Here is a 20106-nt window from a genome sequence, read left to right as displayed (position 1 = left end):
ATTGCAGCTGCCCTTTTACAAGCCACAAACTTGGTTCTATTTAGCACCCACATTAAGATTATTTAGCCAGAGCCCAGACATAAATATAAAGGCGGGGGTAGCATCAAGAACAGAGGACTGTCTTTGTGCAGTGTTGCTTCTGGGAGAGACAGAGGGGGTTTCTCAGTATGCTCTGGACGGCCGGCCTAATTATTTTTCCCAGAGATGAGGTCACATTCCTCATGGCCCAATCAGGGAGAGAGCAGAGCTTGTTATTAACAATCTGCAGACAAACAAACATGCTGGTTAAAAGGCATCCATTTAGTATAAAGCCTTTTTTTTTTTTTTTTTTTTTTTGCTCTAGTCGCAATGATTCAAATCAAAATTCAAATAAACAAATTTAGAGACACAGTAAGGTAAACAAATAAAAGAAAATAATCTTAATATTTTGTCCATGAGAGTTGTAACTTAGAGCAATAAAACAGATTTTCCCTCGAGGCATGCAGTACTATGACACGATGACACAGCAGGCAAAAAACGCCATTAGCAGTCTATTACTGTTATTTGATGTGCGTTAAGCAACCCTTCTGCAGATGGTTTAGTAATGTTCAACGGTATTAGGCCTGTTGTCATGGTGAACACCAAGGATCCTGCGAACTGTCTGGGAAAATTATTGTCATAATTAGCCTTTCTTATCCTAATGGATTAGTTTCTAGCGATGTTAAATGTTGAGCAAACTTAACTTTGCTTCGTGTTCCCTTTGACACCTGGCATACATGTGATACGTCAATCCCTATATATCCTGAAAGGTCTTTTCTCTTGCTCCTCTTCTCCTTGGTAGGATTTCACGTCAAAAACATTTCAGTAAGATGGCGACAGACGAGAGTCAGAGCACAGGGGTCGACGGTTAAAGGACGATCTCGATGCATCAGAAACAATCAACAGGAAGCTTTTGACCCCTCGCTAAACCTCGCTCCACTTAGCCAGTGTTGCTGCCTCTCTGTGTTTTCATTCGAGAACATCACCTATGGAGTTTACAGCAATAACTGTGACAGATTTACCACTGGAAATTCTGAATTAGGTATTTGTACTAAAAAACAACATATTATATTATTATATTATTATAGAAAAAACATAGCTTATTAAACAGAGGTTAGCCTTACGCGAAGGTTCTCAGTCATCCAAAAAAGGTTAAGTTTGGGGCAAGTGGACTTGTTTGTAGATCCCTGAAGACCTCATCCAAGAGGCTTCTTCAGTGCTGAACTGAACTCAAGTATTATTATCTTCAATCTCAAGTTGTTATAGTAGCATCTTGGCTCACATGTATATAAAAGTATATATGTATATGTATATAAAAGGTAACAAGAACACACAAAACACAAGATCAATAAATTAAATACAGAATATAAACACTGATGTAAATCGCTCCAGAATATTTCAGAAGTGCACCTTAAATTATACAATGTTTAAGTTAGATCACACTCACATCACAAATGCATCAGCTACCCAATTAAAATGACCATAATGCACATTTTAATAACATTTGTTAACATCATATAAACTAAGCATAACATACTATAAATTATTTAAACAGCTCTATCACATGTAGCTTACAAAATGCCATGTCACTGTATATTAGAAGTTGTTTAAGTTAGCATATAGTGTACAGTAATAAAACATTCCACAGTCAGGACGTCTGTGTGAATTTGCACTTGTTGTGTTACAAACACAAACCAGACTAGGTTGCCTATGGGTGAAATTAGTTGCATGACATGATGTCAATTCTAATAGTTGCTAGTTCAGCAAAACTAAATACGACCAAATCCAGTCATCTTCTGTGGCTAATAGCAACATATTGGCAAGAGGCTCATAAACAGCCTATTGCTGCTGTCACTGACGTCACTCACAGAAATCTGCAGACCTTTATCGTTGGCCCATTTCTCCTCTTCTTCGTTTTCTAAACTGGGCACCTGATGCTTCTTTGGTTTTTTACTTTGGTCCATGATGAAAACACAACATCATTAACCACTATACCTTTGCCAACACCGTCGGTTTGCCCGTCAATAAACCGGAGTCACGTGAGGTCACGTAGATGACTAAACAGATTTTTTTATTTTATTTTTTTTATTTTTCACATAACCCAATTAATTACATGTAGGTATATGGGTCTACGTTACTTCTATGAATGAAATACAATTTATGTGAAGCAGTTTGTGTTGTGTGGCCTGCCGCCTGGGATCAGTCTATCCCTCGGCCCCCTCCACCTTGCCTCTTCTGACACACACACAACCCGTATGACTTTAGGAAGTTAACGTGACAATGAGAGGGCCCACTCCACTAACTTGACGTGGAAATGAGAAGTATAGAAAACTTTTTTTTTTTCAGGGCACTTGTGCGCCCTCACATAGATTGCGCCCTGGGCGTTCGCCCACATTGCCCATAGCAAAAACCGGCCCTGCATGTATGAGATGGATGTGTCAGACTTGAACAGGAGTGTCTCTAACAGAAACTGTAACCCCACAAACTATAGTAGCTAATGATATAGTTGGCTGATAGTATATGCTGCTTGGCTTTCAAAAGTAAGACTAGTTAGATGGACGTACATGAAAAAAGAGAAACTGTGAAATTCATTCCTTACACTTTAATTCTTGTGTTTCTGATGATTGGCCAACCGAGGGATCAATTTATACTTGTACTACACTTTGCTTTGGTGGTGCTTTGGTTTTGAGCTAAGTGAGCTCCAGTGTACTTTAAACATTCCACCCTATCATAATTTAACTACTGTATGTAGTGATTATCACTGTATTCACTGAGGTTATCTAATAGGCGACAGCACATAATGCACCATAGTATCCTTCCATGTAGATAACACAGTCACATCTGAACTCAGACTGACCATACAGTGTCTACCACACAGACTTTTTCTCTTATCAAATTTGATATTTTACAGAGCCCACTCGGCCACGTTCACAATGGGATGAGCTGATTCTACTGAAGGTCACCTCGACATCCGAGCTGAATGAATGACATTTAGAGTACAATTTCCTATTTTTAACCATTTCCTTTGAAAAGCGTTACTCTACTTGTACACACCATGCACACACATCCACATTTGTGTACACGACCATACAGCAGGATTTCAGCTAAGCCGCTAAGCTCCAGTATTCACTGCAATGAGTTATACAAACAGGAACGACTGTGCAGGTCCCAAACTGACCTCTGATTTGGAACAGATTAGACACTGACGAACATGGACTCTTCATCCTTCTTTTAATTTATAGATGAATAGTGGTTAGTGGTTAATGGGATGACAAATAATATTTAGTTGATGTTATTTTAAAAATAATGTGGTGAAGTATTTAATTTAATTTAACTATAAATTACAAAAAAAACCAAAAAAACATTTGTTTAGGTTCCTATACGCCCTTAGGTTTACGGTATCAGAATACGTAATTCAGGATTTTCTTTTAGGAACTGACTTACTTATATGAATTTAAACATTTATAGCTAGCACTTTTGCTCCTGTTATTAGAAGATGGTATTTCTTCTAACCCTGTTGCAAAAGGACATGTCTCTTTGTGCTCCCATCCAAGATAATCAAGTCATCCTTGTCCACATGCCTCCCTGTATCTCTCCTCCAGCGCCCTGACCTTTATCTTCAGCTAAATCTTATTTGCCTTCAGGACTTTATAGGGTTTTCCACTCGTTCATAATCTATTTGCAGTGTCCTACAGACTTTTCATTGCTATGACATTTGACAAAAAACTTAATGGTAAGATATTTCAGTCCTTGTATTCATTTGCGGTCGACTTTGAGTGAATCCTTTTGGAAGCAGTGGGTAGATGGATTGTGAGCAGCTTTGCTCCAGGGACATTTTCCACATAGTTCAAGGAGATTACCTTTTTGGATGTGTGCTCCATTAAGCAGCTCTTCAAATCACAAAAATAGATCCACCAAAAAAACTTTGTGGAGTTACTGTTTACTGTCCACTAAAAAGAGAGTCTAATGAACTACATAACATCCCTTTTCTCTTCAGATAACATGACAACTTCTTCTTCCTCGGCAGAGGGAGACAGTGAAACACGAAATATAAATGGTTTAAATTGAATGTGAAACTTGCAGTCTGGTACTCATAAAATCTACTACTGAATATGAAGCTTATGTTTCAGTTGCTGTCATAAGTCTCTGGTCTCTAAGTCTCTCTCATGGAGTCTCTGTTCTTGTTTTCTCATGTGGGGTGGACATGAGTGGACCACATCTGTCATAAATATCAGATTAAAAGACATCAAAACTAAAATAACTACAACTAGTTTATGACTCTAATAGCTTAGCTAGTTTACTATGTGGTGCAGCTTGATTAAAAAACTTTAAGATGATCCAGGTTATTAAGTTATTATGTTATCACCAGCTGATTTTTGCATCTGGAAGCTGGTTTGTAAACATAACTTTTCAACAACAACGTATTTGATTTAGCACTGACCAGCTAATCTGGGTGCTGTGTGGGTGGAGAACTGATCTCATTAGTGCTGCTACTTCAACAGCAGTCAATTTTTATAAAACTGCCATGGAAGAGTCTTTGTGCTGTATGTGATATTGTAAAACTGGTCAGATATTTGCTGAAATGCAGGGGCAGGAGAGTATTTCTCCAAATGGGTGTCCTCTATCATCAGTGTACTTAGTGATGATGATGATGATATGGCTTTGCAATGATCAATATACCACTGTTATTGTGCTATTGGGCTCTGCTGAGATTTGCTTACACTCTCTTTCTGTTTCATGACTGAAGGGGAAACTAAAGGTCAAACTACTGAACATACATGTCCTTTAAAATTGTTCTGTTTCAGACATAAAGAGGAAAACAATTTATTATGACTACATCTAAAGTGACCAGACCTGCACATCATCGAGCGATGTCTGTGCACAAATTACTCTGACACTGAAACATTTCTTTTCTAGAGAGGTCAAAAATAAATAAATAAATAACAATTAAAAGAGGGGTAGTTCATTGCTACAGCCTTTACAATTTGCGTTCAATCAACTGTTTATGAACCAGCACTCCAAAGACCTTAGTGACACTTCACGATCACATAGCTTTGTGTGAATATCTGATGAAATTTTTTTTTTTTTTTTTTTATGAAACTCCAAATAAAGAAACCCATACCCCTCTAAACAACCAGAGCTGCGTTGCTGCGCCGCAGTGTGAATAGGCTGGTCTCTGTAGCCTGCAGTGGTGGTTGTGGGGAGGTGGGGGAGTAGAGGACGGGGAGGGTGGGGTAGGGTGGTAGGAATCAGTGACATTCTTCAAGGCCAGTGTAAGATTAAAGACCGGGGCTGTCGTGCCTCTGATCATATATTCACAAAAGATACCCTGTGAAGAACACATCTTTAAAGAGAGGCTGGCTGAAAATAAGACCACTACTTGTGAATATTTGTGGCAGCCCATTATACATATCATATAAATGGTCCATTACTGAATAAGGAGATTACACCCCGGAGAGTTTTTTTTAGTTACCCTTCTCATTTTCTGTTTGCCCTCTTTTTTTTTTTTTTTGGCACAATCCTGTGAGCAGCTGCCTCCAGTGGCATGATTTTGTCCTCTGTTATATTTTATGTGTGGAAACGTCATACGTTCAAGGTTTGGATTTAGCCGGGAGAGCGCTATTTTTCTTTTCTTTTTTTTCTTTTTTTTTTTTCTTTTTTGATCATACAGAATCACTCCAACATTATAGTATCGTGGCTTTGAGCTCAAAGACCAATGATAAAATAAAAAGAATAAAAAAAAACAGCCTTGGGCGTAATGTGCAACCATGACCATTTATGCAGAAATGAAAAATGTCAATAGTGCTTCCTTCCATAACATTGTCTATTTCACTGGCACATAACACTGGGCTGTGACTCACAAACATAAATTCAGCGCGCACAGTACAGTAAACCGAATAATGATTAATGTAACTTTCATCTTGGGTTTGCTTCACTTGGTGTGGCCTTGGGTCTTTTAATAGTCATGGCACAGTGGAAAAATGTAATAGCTTGCTATTCTGCATGTCCTTCAAATAAAATGTTTCCATAATGGATTCTCATTGGTAGATATATACATGCTTATACCGCACCATAAGTCTTGCCCTTTTTGTATCTTTCATGAAAGTAAAAAAAAAAAAAGTCTGCTAGATCACAAGATTACAACCCCTGGAAAAGGACAGCAAACAGCTAGGCCGCTGAGAAGTATTAATATAATAATCAAGTGTCTCAGGTTGCTCTTAATTCAATTGTCTCTCTTAACATTTCCCGGCTATGTCAATCAATGTGCCTGCCTTGTCTTTAAAGCAATAGAGGAGTTATCCATTCTGGCACCATTAAAACATCAATGTCTCATTTCTGCTAAATGGCAGAGGAAAGATAATTGGCATGTGTGCATGCATATTAATTAACTGATAATGAGACGATAAGGCCCTCTCTCTATCTGCAGATGTGGAACCACTAATCAATTGGCAGTGAAATGGGGTAAAAATGCGCTTCTTTTATCCCACTACTGAAATTAAAAACCTATTTAGTACCACGTTTTCCAACAAAGTGCTTTTCATTTATCTTCTCCAGCACATTATTCAATCACACTTTCCATTTGTATAATGGTAATATTTTCATGTAATTTCCCACTGCCTCTGAGATGGGTATTTTTGATATGGCTTTGTGAAATGGCTATTCCATTCCAGCTCCATTCACTAGCTGGTAATAAACTTACAACCTATATTTCAGATTAAATGTCTTCAGCAAATGGAGCCAGCCTCAGATGTCTCATAGCAATCTACAAAGATCACTTCTGCTCCCTGGTGGCGGCAGGGAGAATTACTTTGGTGTTCGTCCATGCCCCCTGGTGGCAAAGACTGGGAAGTGCTTGGACATCTTTGTAACACACTTCTTGGCAGCATTTCATGATTTGCTGTATGACACACTCGTTGTCTCTGAGCAGTAACAGCCTTCTGATATGCAGAGCGTGCTATCTAGCTGTAGAGCTGCAAGGTATCCACAGCTGAAACATAAGCTGACTATCTTAAAGGGTTGCTGCTTTAGCCTGCAGCAGAATTGGAAGCATTTGAAAGAGTGTGTTGTAACTATCAGCCCTGACCAGAGGTGTGTGTGTGTGTGTGAAAGAGAGAGAGGGAGAGCTTCAGAGGAGGAGGAGAAGACAATGAACATATAACGGCTGTGAAAACAAACAAAGGCGATGCAAAGTACGCCGCCAGGGGGGGCTGTGCAAAGATCTAAAGCAACGCTAAAAAAGAATAGGTACACAACAACGCAACAGTGATTGAATAAGTATATTTATCACAAAATAGTTTCTGGAATATGAACATGAGAGCAGGATTTCTTCAGAAGAGTGTGTTAATTTGTGTGTGCGGCTAGCCCGGATGACACCGAGGTTGATGGACAGTAGTGCAGCGTTGCCTCCTCCTGCTGACAGGCCCTCCTTCACCCTGGACAGGCCAATCTGTACACACAGCGACACAGACACACAGAGTCCATCTCAGTCACCACAGAGCCCATTTGTCATGTCAAATAGCTTCAGAGAGACACTGCGGTCAAGTTATAGAGGTGATTGTATCAAAGTGACCCCAATGCGATGGTCATAAATTGCTTGCTTTATGGTGAGGCGTTATATCGTTCCATTGGTAGAATTGAAAACAATGAAAGCACAGTCAGCTGATAAGTTTAATAGGAAAATAGTTTTTTTCAAGTAGATTGTGAATATTTGATAGTTTTCAGGTAATATATCATATTTCTTACTTTAAGAAGAGTTGACGTTGAAGATGACCCTCACATGGAATTCTTTTTGTTCTTTTCATCCTTGCTTTTGTCTGTCGGTCCATTGATTTCCTCCATAGACGCTTCCTTGGTAGAAGTGGCTGTCTTTGGCCTCTCATCTGGCTTTTCAGACGGGTCCACCACTGTGGCCCCCCTGCTTGTGTTGCAACCCATGATTTGGCAGAATCTAAGAGTCTACAATATGCTCTTCAGCAGATGGGAGTCCAGAGGCGTATGGAGTGTTAAAACACCGGTCGTAACCTTTAAACCTGTTGAAGTGTTGTGGGTTCAGGTGTTTTTGTTCTCTATGGCAACTTTAAGACTTCCTGTTGGGTTTGGGCACCTGGCTGTGTGTTGTCCTCCTTTTACAAGCCTTTGTCTGCTGGCCGTACTGCCTTTTTACCTCCTAAGCAACATTGGTTGAGAATTAACTCAGTAGCGTGCCAAAACATGGTTACTGATAAACACTGAAAGGGATTGTGTGTCAATCACAGGGCAGCCATGGTTACGATCTTGATGGGTGTTTCTGCTTGCGTTCAGTCAGAGAATTTTATGAATCACCAGTCAGCTAATGCCAGAGCAGATTTTTATTTGCAGATCTACTGGGTTTTAGCATAGAGTAAAGGAGAAACACAAACTGTAGATCATTGGTTTGGTGGATACATAGCTTTGAAGAAGAAGGTGGAGTGTGAGACAGAAAAATGAAAGCAATGAAAAGAGAATTACAGCTCATAATATAAATTCTATTAGTGAGTCCCCTGAGTAGAAGTGCTCTGCCAAGTAAAAACAGGTTTCCTGGCAGTGGCGATTTTGGGGGGTGGCCTGGTTCGTCTCATTGGCCACCCCTGCGGCCACCCCAGATCTGATAGGTAGTTGGTCAAGTTCGTCAACACGAGAAACAAGAGAAATGCTATCAATCAATGATGACAGCCGATCAACTGATTCAGAGCCAGATTTACATTTTGAAGTATCACAGTAATGGTCATACTGAGGCTGTGACAGCTGATCTCTGTTCAGCGTACGTTTGGCCAATGGCCAGACAGGTCAAGTGTCAGGTGACCGATGAAACGCACAACGTTACTGCTGCAGCTGCTGAAGAGGTCCGTGGAAGGAGCTTCAACTACTGGATAAACCGGTGAAATCCGTCGGAGGTATGGTAATGTAATGTTTATTTATATCGTAGTTCCCTCTTAATGTGTAGGAAAACTTTATCTAGTCCTAAGTAGGTACAGCAGTAGTGATGAAGGGCAAGGGCAGTCAGCTCCCCCTGCACATGATGGTAAGTCATGCTGGGATAGTTTGAATTTTCCATGTAGGCTCACATTAAAGCTGAATGTGTTTTCAGTTATACAATTATGACCGTCTGAAACATCATTAGTTCAAACAGTTGTAAAAGACAGAAGAACAATAATAAAATAATAATACACACACACACACACATTTATATATATATATATTTCTCAGATATCTGTGTATTCCCACAGCTGACCAGCCACACCCGGAGGAGGATCCCGCAGTGTCTGGAACTCCACCTGCTAAGCATGTTCATGAGAGTTTTGTTTTACATAACATTGCAGTATGTACTTTGTTTGGAGTTCATATTTTTTTTATTTGGTTTATGTTACAATTGTTTATGCACATTTTTCATAAGTTACTTTATGAAAATGCATTGTTTTAATATTATATTGTTTTTAAGCATTGATTTAAATGAATACATTCATGCTGAATCAAAGCCAATGTTTCAGTGTATATCTTCATCAGGAACATGAATACTGTCTGGGCTGAAAACCACTTTTTGCACATTTTCAAAGATCACAAGGCATCCTATAGAATCCTATTATTCAGTCAGCATCATGTGTACTTTACTAATTTAAATGCCATCTTGTCATTAATTAAAAACACATCTGGCAAAGAACAAATCAAAAAAGTTTTGGTTTGTTCTGTTGCCTGGATTGCTGTGTTTTAATATAGCCACAAGATGTCGTTTCAATTAGTAAAGCAAACAGGTAACAATACAGGTGACACAGATGATGAGCTGATGGCTGATAATGTTATTCTATAGGATGAGTTAAGAGCAGTTGAGATTTTTCTAATCTAATCTAATCTAATTTGTGAAGAGATGAGGACTTTAATCCACTACAAGGAAATGGCTCTTAGAAAATGTGTACCCTATCCTGAACACATTTTACTAAATAACCAGATATACGTGAGGACTGTGATAATGGGAAATGAAATTTAAATAATGACTTGTTTTTTTTTTTGTTTTTTTTTACCAGAATAGACACCTTTATTTAACACTTATGAGACAGGAAATTATGGGAGACAGAGGGTATGTGCCATGCAGAAAAGGACTTGGATTTGAACTGTGGTCGGCTGCGTACATGGCATTAAACTCCACTATGCCATGGCCACCCCACACTAGCTTTGTGTCCCCATCCTGGCCACCCCGGTAAAAATGTCCTGGATACGCCACTGTTTCCTGGTCGCTTCTTATTAACTTTCTTAAAAGGAAGCAGAGCAGAGTGAAGCCAAAACGCTGAGCAGAAACCAGTTTTCTCAGACGTGAAAGAGGAAAATCCACACCGTCTCTGCTCGTATGATAACCTCATAATAGAGAACATAATGTAGCATAATGTAAAGGTTCAGAAAACCCTGATCGTCCTTGCAAACCATGGGTGCGAGCGAGCATCATCCTGGGCATCGGCCATACACACGACTGAATGCTGAAATGCACACTGAAAAATTCAAATCATTTACAGAGTAATGTGACTATCTGTAATGTTCCCATATTTTATTTGGATCATTGGTTCCATGATACACTTTCTGTTTCCAAATCACACCATTAGCCAACACAATGAAGCAACCAACACCAGACCCACGCGGCACAGCCAGCCAACCCCAGCTCATTGTTAAAGTCAAGTTACAACCTGTTCACCTTTTGAAAAAAATATTTAAACATAAAATAAATACGTTAACTGCTTCAGAATCTCATATATGGGACGTTTAATGAATAAGAATGTTATAAAAACAGTAATATGAGAATTTTTTTCAAATAAATGTTTATTGTTTAATGAATATTTGCAGTTAAAGTGACTGTTGGAAGAATACATGGAAGGTATTTTGATTATCAAATTTAAAAAACCATTTCATGAGATGAAAACACTGTTCTTTAGAAAATAATTGAATGATAAAATGACTTTTATTTTTTTATCACAGTTTAAGAAAAACACAAAACATTTTCAAAATTTAAACCCTTTAGCAAAAGATAAAGTGATTTGTCAGTCTGTACTCACCAGAGATTTCAAGTTTACATATCGTATTTGTGCATGTTGAATACTGTACCATGATTGGCTTCCAAACTACCCGTGATGTATGCACGCATCTTAAAGTTATATTTAGATGTAACTGCAAACATGCAAAATTTCTTACATTTGTCCACGTAAGTACAATTGAAGTTTCATGCTGCTTAAAATATAAATTCTGTATTTTTCCTTTCATTCTTGTGATGAAACATAGAATCATGTTTCACTCTTAACAACAGGTTCGACTTGATTATATGTAACGATTTTAGAAGATAAGCCAAGAAAGCATCATTACAAGGTAAAAGGAAAAAAAACATTAAAAACTGCTTTAGAGTGGCTTGCACTGAACACTTAGCATCACCCCTCACTTAATACAAATCAAGTCAATTACAATCAAGTATTCATGAAGGCTATAGACACTGGTTGAGCTTGACACATGCTTGTCCCCATGAGCGCTGTAAGGGGAAGATAAGCTTGCCTCACAGTTTTAACTGCAGTTCAGTAACAGTACAGTAACATCCTCTCTCAGTCTAACCTTTATTTATCCAATGAAAGTCAACTGAGCACTTTCCAGCCATGGCCTACTTCAGATTCATACGACATCATACTCTTTCACCAGGGAGCTGCCCAGGACGACAATAGTCTTCTACCATTGGCCATTGAGCTGAAGGCCAAGTTCCCTATTCAAGGACAGCAGGTGTCAGAAAAAGTGCAGAACAAAAGAGCAAAAAAGGTTTAATTTTAGCTTAGACTGCAGACAACACTTTGAGCTGACAAATAATTTGACCCCAAGGAATTCTTATAGGATAGCTGTAAAGGAAGACAAAGCTGCTCTGTGCTTTTTTTTCCTCTCTCTAACAACCTGACATTGTTGTTACACTCTCAGAAGAAACAGGAGAGAGACTACGTGCTCCTCTCTGCTTTAGTACTGGTTAGGCTTTGTAACTGGAGATGGTTGGTCCCGGTCCCTTATTGTCATGCGGTCATTCTCCACATTCCTTAGTCGCCTCTGCCAGGCTGACTGATCATCCAAGTGGAGTCTTTTTGCTGAAGGACCATCATTTTCCTCCTCATCATCTCCGTCCAGTGATACCAGTGATCGCCTGATGGGTGACCTGCCCGTCTTGACCATGATATTGATCTCACGCAGACGCTGTGGAAACAGGAGGGATATTTGTAGCAATATTTAACTGAGAGTTAACCACTCAATGTTGTGATGTAACCAATAATTCAAGTTTACTTTGTTTACATGAAAATGTATGTCACATATTTTCAGTCTACACAAACTAATATAATTTTAGGATAATAGTTTGATCACTAGACAGGTATCCAACATTATATGCACCTCTGGGGGGCTTGAGTTAAAGTAGTAGCAGAGTCCAGATGTATGGCGGGAAGTGCTTTCTGTGTTGTACGGTGAAATGAAGATGGAGTGGCTGCTGGACAGCCTGCGTCTGCGAGAAGATCCTCTAAACTGTCGGGGGTATGGAGACGATGGAGGAGTTTCTCCCTACAGCAGTGATACAGTATATGTTAGAAAATCCCATTTTGTTAGAGTATATTTCAACATTTTTACATCCACAAATGTGGACTTCGGAGACATGGTTCACTTACTCCAGGGGTTGGTGCAAACTTCTTGGCAAAGCCCTCCATCTTTGTTGTGTAGACCTGGTTGTAAAAGTAAATAAGATTGCCCCGCTCCTCCTGCCAAGGTCCTGGATAATGTGTTGATGGTGTGTTGGGGGTCAGGATACCGTCACTGTGGTATCCATTATCTGTAATCAACAACGTAATAAATGGCCACTTCACACTGTAGAAGTAAATTGTCTCTACTTACATTACTGATATAATGTAGGTAATATATATTGTGAGTTATTGTGGTACCTTGATAGAGGCATTGCTATAATGTATCTCTCCAGCTACAGAGAGTAATACTTGACTTAATGGCTAACCCTGGATAGGCAGTCTGAAGGGGTTCAGTTAAAGGGAACAAAATCCAGCTTGTGTACCAGGGAATTCTCTATCTTGATGCTCATGATCTTAATGAATCTGAGGTTTAAACATGGAGTTTCTTTAATCACCTCATCTTCCTGTGAAATGGGACGTTTGCATTGTCAGCATTGTTGTAGCTACTTTGCATATTAAAAAAAATATTAATATGTAATTAAAAGGCTGAACAAACAGGCACAATTATATGTATGTAGAAAGAGTATGAAGAAAATAAGTTCATGAACACATTTACATACTTTATCTACGTTGAGTTGTGTCTATGTAAATCAGCTGTTTATTCCACCATACTTTGTCCCTTGTTCCATATCAACCTCACACACTGATTTATCTCAGTGTAATGACAGGAAGTTCTAGTTCATGCTATTTCTCGCATGCAAGATGAGTGAGTGTATTTTTAAACATTTGTTTTACTCAGGGTTTTCTTACTGCTACTGTTGTTTCCGGTGGGAGAATTTTCGGTGTCTCTTCCGGAAATCAGCACATTTTTGCAGACCTGAGAAGAGGAAATGTCACACTTCTATTTAAATGATCCACATTTAGAAACAAATCATTTTAAATTATGGCAGAAATCATCTAAAAAAAACAAAAACTTACACTTTTGCTGGCAAGTGGCCGAGACTTGTAGCAGTTCATTATGTGTTTGAAGGGTATCTCGACATTGGTAATCTGTAAATTTAATCATTGATTGTTTACTTGGTAATGATTTCTAAGCAAACATTTGGATCAATTAATTTATCAGCAGGTTAGTCCGCGAGTGGTGAGAGTGGAGACATACGATGCCCATTTATACCTAAAAATGAAATATGTTTAAAAATACAAAGTTGTTGTTCCCCTCCAAATGAGACTGTAGAATGAATAAAAATGAAGTAACTGGTGATATACTGTGCTTCTTATTCTGGCAGGTGAGAATGTTGAGTTAGTAACGTGTATTTCCAACCCATTGTCACAAACATCTAACTGTTATTGCACAAGCCGAAATATGAACTTAGTCAAATGGTCTGCCTTCTCTGAAAGAAAAAAAAAACTTCTACAAAATCTTCTTGACCTAAGATACATGAGACATTTCTCAGATGCATCAAAACCCACCTTAGCTATAATGTAGATAGCACACATGACCAGTTGGTCCAAGTGACGGTCTATCATGAGGCCAGTGCAGTTGACCAGAGAGTACTCAAAACAGGTCCAGATCTTCGACCTCAGCTCATCAGAAATGTGCAGCGTGGAACACAGCTCCCTCAGACGCATGGCCATCAATCTGTAAACCTGAGGCGTGCAGGAGAAAACATGACCACACTAAACATAGCAGCTCCATTTATTCCCAACAATTTCCCCTGAGAAATGATTACATTCCCCATGTGGAATACATACAGAGGTATGATACATATTATATCAGCCAGGACCTCTTAGCAACGTAAACACTATAGTTGTGCTTGGTGGCTTGAATCTGTTCTGGAAGCTCCGTCTAAGCCAAATATCGACTGTGATGACAACTGTTTGGAGCCACAGACGAGAATATAATTCTACACTCTAGGAGAATTTTGTGCTACAGTAGACCAACTCACCTTGCGGGCAAAAATATGGAGGGAGTTTCTTCTCCGGGGCCTGTTCACAGCTGATGGGGAGCGTTGTCGATCAGTGCTGCCAGACTGTTCACGTCCCAAACTGCGACTCACTGGCAAAAACAGAACAGACCAGTCAATTAATTAAATACTGACGTCAATTAGCAATTGAGATATGTATTTAAATAAAAAGGAGATTCAATGCACTGTATTTGTACCTTCTGGTAGGTTTTCATCAGCTTGTAAATCTGTTCTCGTTAGGTCTTCAAGCTGTGTAGGAGGAATCACCTGCGTATAACACCAAGGCCTCATTAAAGTTAAAAATGTGATCCATCCAAACATCTGGAGGTCATTCAGTCAGTGGAAAGAATTTGAATCATACCTCTTAATATGATTAAAATTACTCTTTTACTCTTTTGTCAGTGTCGCCTTGGAAGAAAACTGAATATTAATCTGAGCTAACTTGGTGAGATTGTTTTTATGTGTTTTATTGCCCACCTGTTGGCAGGTAGGCAGATGGCCTTCGTTGTCTCTGATTTCTTCCCATAACGGTGAGTCACTGGTCCATGCCATGCTCTCTAGAACTTTATCTTCCACTTGGGCGAGGTGTGTGACCACAGCATGAGGCAGGCCCACATCAGCCCGCAACTCTAGCTCAATTACCTGCCAGGAAACAAAATTGAAAACAGGGGTATTCACAGAGTTAGAAGTAGCAGGGATGTTGTTTTTGGTTCAGATCTCAGACCAGATGGGAAACTGTCTGGAAAAAAAGAGTGTGTTGTTAAGGTTCCCATGAGGCAAGAATGTAACCATATTTTCTGCTGTGGTGCTTAGTAATATTTTCTGGAAATTATTTGGAGCTGACAAGTGTTTGATCGACAGATTTGATTGCCAACAAGCTTGGAAACAAACCTTCCAGAAGTGATATGGTGCCAGTTTGATGATCTGAAGGAGTGAAGGGAAGTCACATTGTAGACGATTCCAGGATATGGACATTTCTAGACAACAGGCCACCAGACAGCGCTGGAAAAGATCATTCTCCAAGATGGCCTACGGCAAACATGAGTGCTTTATTTTTTAGACAGCCTCGATTTTTAAAAGACTTAAGGACATAAGCGTGTATTGACTGTTCACACAGTGCCTCTAGTGTGCAGAAAAGGTATTTGCCAAGCAGCAGTTGCAGGTGTGTCCACAAGAGGGCAGTACACTCACTGAGATATCACTGATGCCCAGTCTGTTCCTCTCTTCACTTGCATGGTTCTCCAGGATCCTGTAATACCAGATCCCAGCTTCACAGCAGCACTTCGCTGCCAACTCTGTGAACAGTATCACATGGATTATATGTCACATGTATCAACAACAAGGGCTTTACTCCAGAATATGAAACCTATCATTAAAAACATGCAAGCTTTCTAATCATGTAGGGGGGTTTAAAGTGAATATTAAAACATTTGATTAATAAAAAATCTGTCTGTCCTGTTGAACAACTATCACACTCCTCTGTCCTCATTGCATATGGCAGTATACCGTTGGACTCATTTGCTGCATTGTCTCTGCGGTGTTGCAGAAATGTCTGTAGCATAGATCTCAGTCTGGCTTCAATGGCCTCTGTTGGATCTCTGGAGCAGGCCCTGAAATCAAGAATTGTAGTTAGTGTAGTAACTGAATGAGTAGGTGTTGTTGGTTAGAAAGCACTTGAGAATTAAATCAAAGAACACTCAACGTTTTAAGTCTGTTAATGAGTGTACAGAAACCTCCTAATGTTTACGTATTATAAATCAATTCTTTGTCTCAGTGCAAACTATATTCAGTTTCCCATACACCAGATGTTAAGTGTCAAAAACCTACAATGCATGTAAGAGTTATGAGTAGTGATATTACAGGGTGTGCTCTTTGTGTGACATCGATGAAATATTGTTGTTTTTATTGCGACTATGACTGCGTCCGTACAAAACCTGCACAGATAAAGTCATAGTTCTGAGGTTCAATGCAAACACAATGGCCACTGTATAAATGCAAGACCGTAGTGCAGACCTGAACATAGCTTTGAGGCGATCACTGGGGCCAAACCTCCGCTTTCCCAGGTTACCCTCAGGCTCGGTTGCCATGGTCACCTCCACACTCAGCAGATGAGTGTGAGAGCAGGAATTGGCACCTAAAGAAGGAAAAGAATATTACAAACACAGAGACAAAACTAAACCCTAAACCTTGCAGTGTAGTGCAACAAGTGACCAAATTAAGCCAATCAACCACTGAGTAGATACAATGTGTAAACATGGTCAAATATTTTTGATTTTTTATAGTGTTTAATAAATATACACATCCATGTATTGCTTGATATTAGTCACACCAGTAGAGAAACTTACACCAAAACCACAGACAAGTGGTGAAGTGGTGTCTCTGATGTCACCCTTTGGTTTCGTAAGGAACTTCTGGCAGCAGTTTGACGTTGATGGGAAGTACACGTATTTGCTTAATTTCCAAGAGTTAGATAACAAAACTGATACCGCTCTCGTCTGGACTGTAAATGTAAAAGTTACGTTGAGGAGACAGTTAGTAGCTTAGTTCTGTTTAGCATAAAGAAAAAGATGGCTAGTGATTTCCAAAGCTAAAAAAAATTCCCCTACCAACTTCTTGAGATCTTAAAGATTTACATTGTGAACACAAACACAAAACCATGTAATGGTTTTAGGGAAGTTACTCACTGTAACTTAACATATTTAGTACTTTTAGAGGTGCTGCTGGGTGCTAATGTAACTTCACAAATACGGCAGAATGGTGACTGTCATGTTGAGGATGTAACAAGAGGGACATTTTAGGGGCCACAGAAGACTCAGGTCTCTAATCAGTGATTAGAATCATTGAACAAGCACCAAAGCCTACTGTGGCAGTGCAGGTTTCATCGGCAATAAGAGGACTTGGCAAACAACATCATTTTAGGCTTAACTCGACAGTATGTTCTTTGTCAGGCTCCATTTAAGGAGTATTTGTCCCCCGGCCTGTATGATGTGAAAAACATATCGCGGATGATGTGGCCACAGAGGCCATGCGTCATCTCCAGCAGTACCCTTTAACTTTTTTTACACCATTGTAGGCCTATTGGTGCTTTTTGTTTTTTTTTTTAATGCTCCCTTCTACCTCAACCATTTCAGTTTATCTGTGTGTGTTTGTTCCCTTCCTCTGAATGGAGACTCTGTTCCTCTAATCATTCCCACATGTGCTGTTTATTATTCTGGGTTACTATCCTCAGTCTATACTGTGTGTGTGTGTGTGTGTGTGTGTGTGAGTGTGTACATAATATGCATATCCATGGGCTTAGAGACTGTAAGGAAGTTGAGAGAGGTCACATGGTACAGAATGTGGCTAAGGATCAAATTAGAAGAGCATCTTGTAAGTCTGTGCGGGCTGATCACTTATCTAAATAAATCAAATATAGCCAGACTGAACAACTTTTATTGTGGTAATTTCCCAAATAGTCCCTCTTCATGTAGTCAATTTGAGCCAATCATTTAAGCAGATTAAGTTAAAAAAATAAAGTTGTCTGAGATATTTTAGCTCTCTTGACCTTTTGGCTGGTATTCTAAATAACAACACACTTTCAGAATGACCCTGTTATGTCCAAACATCTAACAGCTCTCATTAGTAACCCATCAGTAAACTTTGTTTCAGACTCTTCTACTGACGACGCATAGCCGCACTGTGCTGCATTCAGAACTCTCAGTAGCATAAATTCAAGGGATCGATACCGTTTCGTTCTGACCTTTTGTCGAGATAAACAAAGGCAGGAATGAGCAACCGCCTTGCTTGAGCATCAACACATTTCCAAGATAAGGTCCTTGTTATCTAGCGATCATCCATCCTAAATGAGGTTGCTAATGGCAGTAATTCTTTATCATTATTGCAGCTCGTTTATCTGCTGCCTCAGGCAAAGTTCAAGTTTGCACACAATGGATTATAGCTCCACAGGTGCAGTCTTATTTGTTGTATAGATGTCTATATTAGTGACAATTTGAGGTTACTTATGTCAAGATATATTGTCATTGTAGATCAGAAAACCTCATGACTAACTGACGAGTCAGAAAGGAATAGATGACAAAGCAGAAAGAGAGAAAATCCCCACGTCTTTCTGTTACGTTTCAGTTATCATTGTTGGTACATTAAGAACCAGCATAGGCACAGAGAGAAGAAACACAGACGTACTGTACATGAAATATACTTCTTTACAGAGGCATCACTTATTTCCAACTTGCTTTCACTTAGAGGAATACTTAGTCTCTGTCTTTACACACTTCCAGGTTAATGGACTAAAACATTTGAATTTATTCTTAGACGCAACACTTCACATGCTGAATTCAGAAAACATTATATAACATATACGCTGAGAAACTGAGAAACTACAAAAGAACGTGGCAAACTGGACTGATACAAACAGAATATAGTTCATGTTTAGTGTTTGAATTTCACAGGACTCATCTGTTTGTTAGAACCTTTGCATTATATGAAAAATAAACTGCTTTCCTATATAATTCCATCCAACACCACGTTTGTTTGGTGTCACTAACACTTCGTAATGATCCAGAAATCAATAGACAGACACTGAGTGATACATAATCTGTTGCCCATTTCTTTGGGTTACACCCATTTCCTGTTTTCTCCAGACTGGCCTTCACTGACAGACATTTCATCCAAATAAGTTACTTTCACTTTCAGACACGTGCTGAACATTTAAATAACACTTCACATTAGCTATGAATTCATGTTTTTTCTTCTGTCAGTAAAAAATGTCATGGTTCAGTGCAATAGGGCCTGCCTTGCAACAGAGCTATTTAAAACATGCAGTTATTTACTGTAGAGTCAGTCTGTCTCAACTCATGCAGAAGTGCCACTGAAAACTTTGTTGTTTGTCAGTCATGTCATCCTATTGAAGTTCAGACTTGTATAAGAAATACTATAAGAAAAACTAAAGTCATAAACAGGCTCAGAGTGACTTACCAGTGCCGAGCACTCTTGTGTTTCTGGTGAGTTCAACACCCAAATGGAGGGTCTTCTGATCTAAGACCCCCCCCCCCCTGTATGTCTCTTACGTCCGGCTTGTAGTAGTGGGGCAGTGCAGCATGGTTCAGAGCAGTCAACCTGCTGCTCTGCAAACTGAGGAAGTTCAGATCATTGGCCTCTCAGCAGCAGCAGCAGACAAGCCCCAACTTGTCATCTGTGTCTGGTTGCTATGATAAGCACTGAGCTGCTCAGAGACTTTTTACACTGGCTACTGAGCGCCACCAAGAGTGGGAATGCAGGACTTACAGTAAAGAGGAAAATTAACCCTTTGCTTTAACAAATATGTTCAGCAGTAGGTCTGTTTATTAACTGATGTCTGACCAAAACACTATTTATAATGTGGTTTTAAGCTATTTGGGGAAAAAAAAAGTCTAAAAAGCTGTATATTATTATGAAATATT

At 39.3% G+C, this 20106-nt stretch overlaps 1 protein-coding gene across 2 annotated transcripts; it reads right to left on the bottom strand.

Moving 5' to 3' along the window:
- Positions 1 to 10821: 10821 nt before the first annotated feature.
- Positions 10822 to 19881, bottom strand: LOC104918004 (retinoblastoma-like protein 2). Of its 2 annotated transcripts, XM_019274292.2 has the most exons (15): positions 19643 to 19881; positions 17017 to 17171; positions 16685 to 16805; positions 16178 to 16281; positions 15863 to 15966; positions 15563 to 15700; positions 15149 to 15313; positions 14869 to 14938; positions 14654 to 14763; positions 14178 to 14354; positions 13686 to 13757; positions 13518 to 13584; positions 12696 to 12856; positions 12427 to 12591; positions 10822 to 12234 (listed from the first exon to the last, which is right to left on the bottom strand). In XM_019274292.2, the coding sequence occupies exons 3-15, from the start codon at positions 16756 to 16758 to the stop codon at positions 12004 to 12006; spliced, it is 1638 nt and encodes a 545-aa protein (XP_019129837.1). In that variant the 5' UTR covers positions 16759 to 16805; positions 17017 to 17171; positions 19643 to 19881; the 3' UTR covers positions 10822 to 12003. The 2 variants fall into 2 exon arrangements, with proteins under 2 accessions (XP_019129837.1, XP_010727913.2); XM_010729611.3 differs by lacking the exon at positions 17017 to 17171.
- Between the last annotated feature and the right edge of the window lie 225 nt (positions 19882 to 20106).

The sequence above is a fragment of the Larimichthys crocea genome, chromosome VIII (assembly GCF_000972845.2).
Source record: "Larimichthys crocea isolate SSNF chromosome VIII, L_crocea_2.0, whole genome shotgun sequence".
Classification (NCBI taxonomy): Eukaryota; Metazoa; Chordata; class Actinopteri; family Sciaenidae; genus Larimichthys; species Larimichthys crocea.
This window is presented reverse-complemented; position numbering and strand designations above follow the sequence as displayed.

Coding starts and splice junctions, on each gene's coding strand:
- LOC104918004 (XM_019274292.2), bottom strand. CDS start 16,758: ATGGCAACCGAGCCTGAGGGTAACCTGGGAAAGCGGAGGTTTGGCCCC. Junction 16,282..16,684: donor CGCCTCAAAGCTATGTTCAG/GTCTGCACTACG, acceptor TCTTGATTTCAG/GGCCTGCTCCAGAGATCCAA. Junction 13,758..14,177: donor CTATCTACATTATAGCTAAG/GTGGGTTTTGAT, acceptor TTAAATTTACAG/ATTACCAATGTCGAGATACC.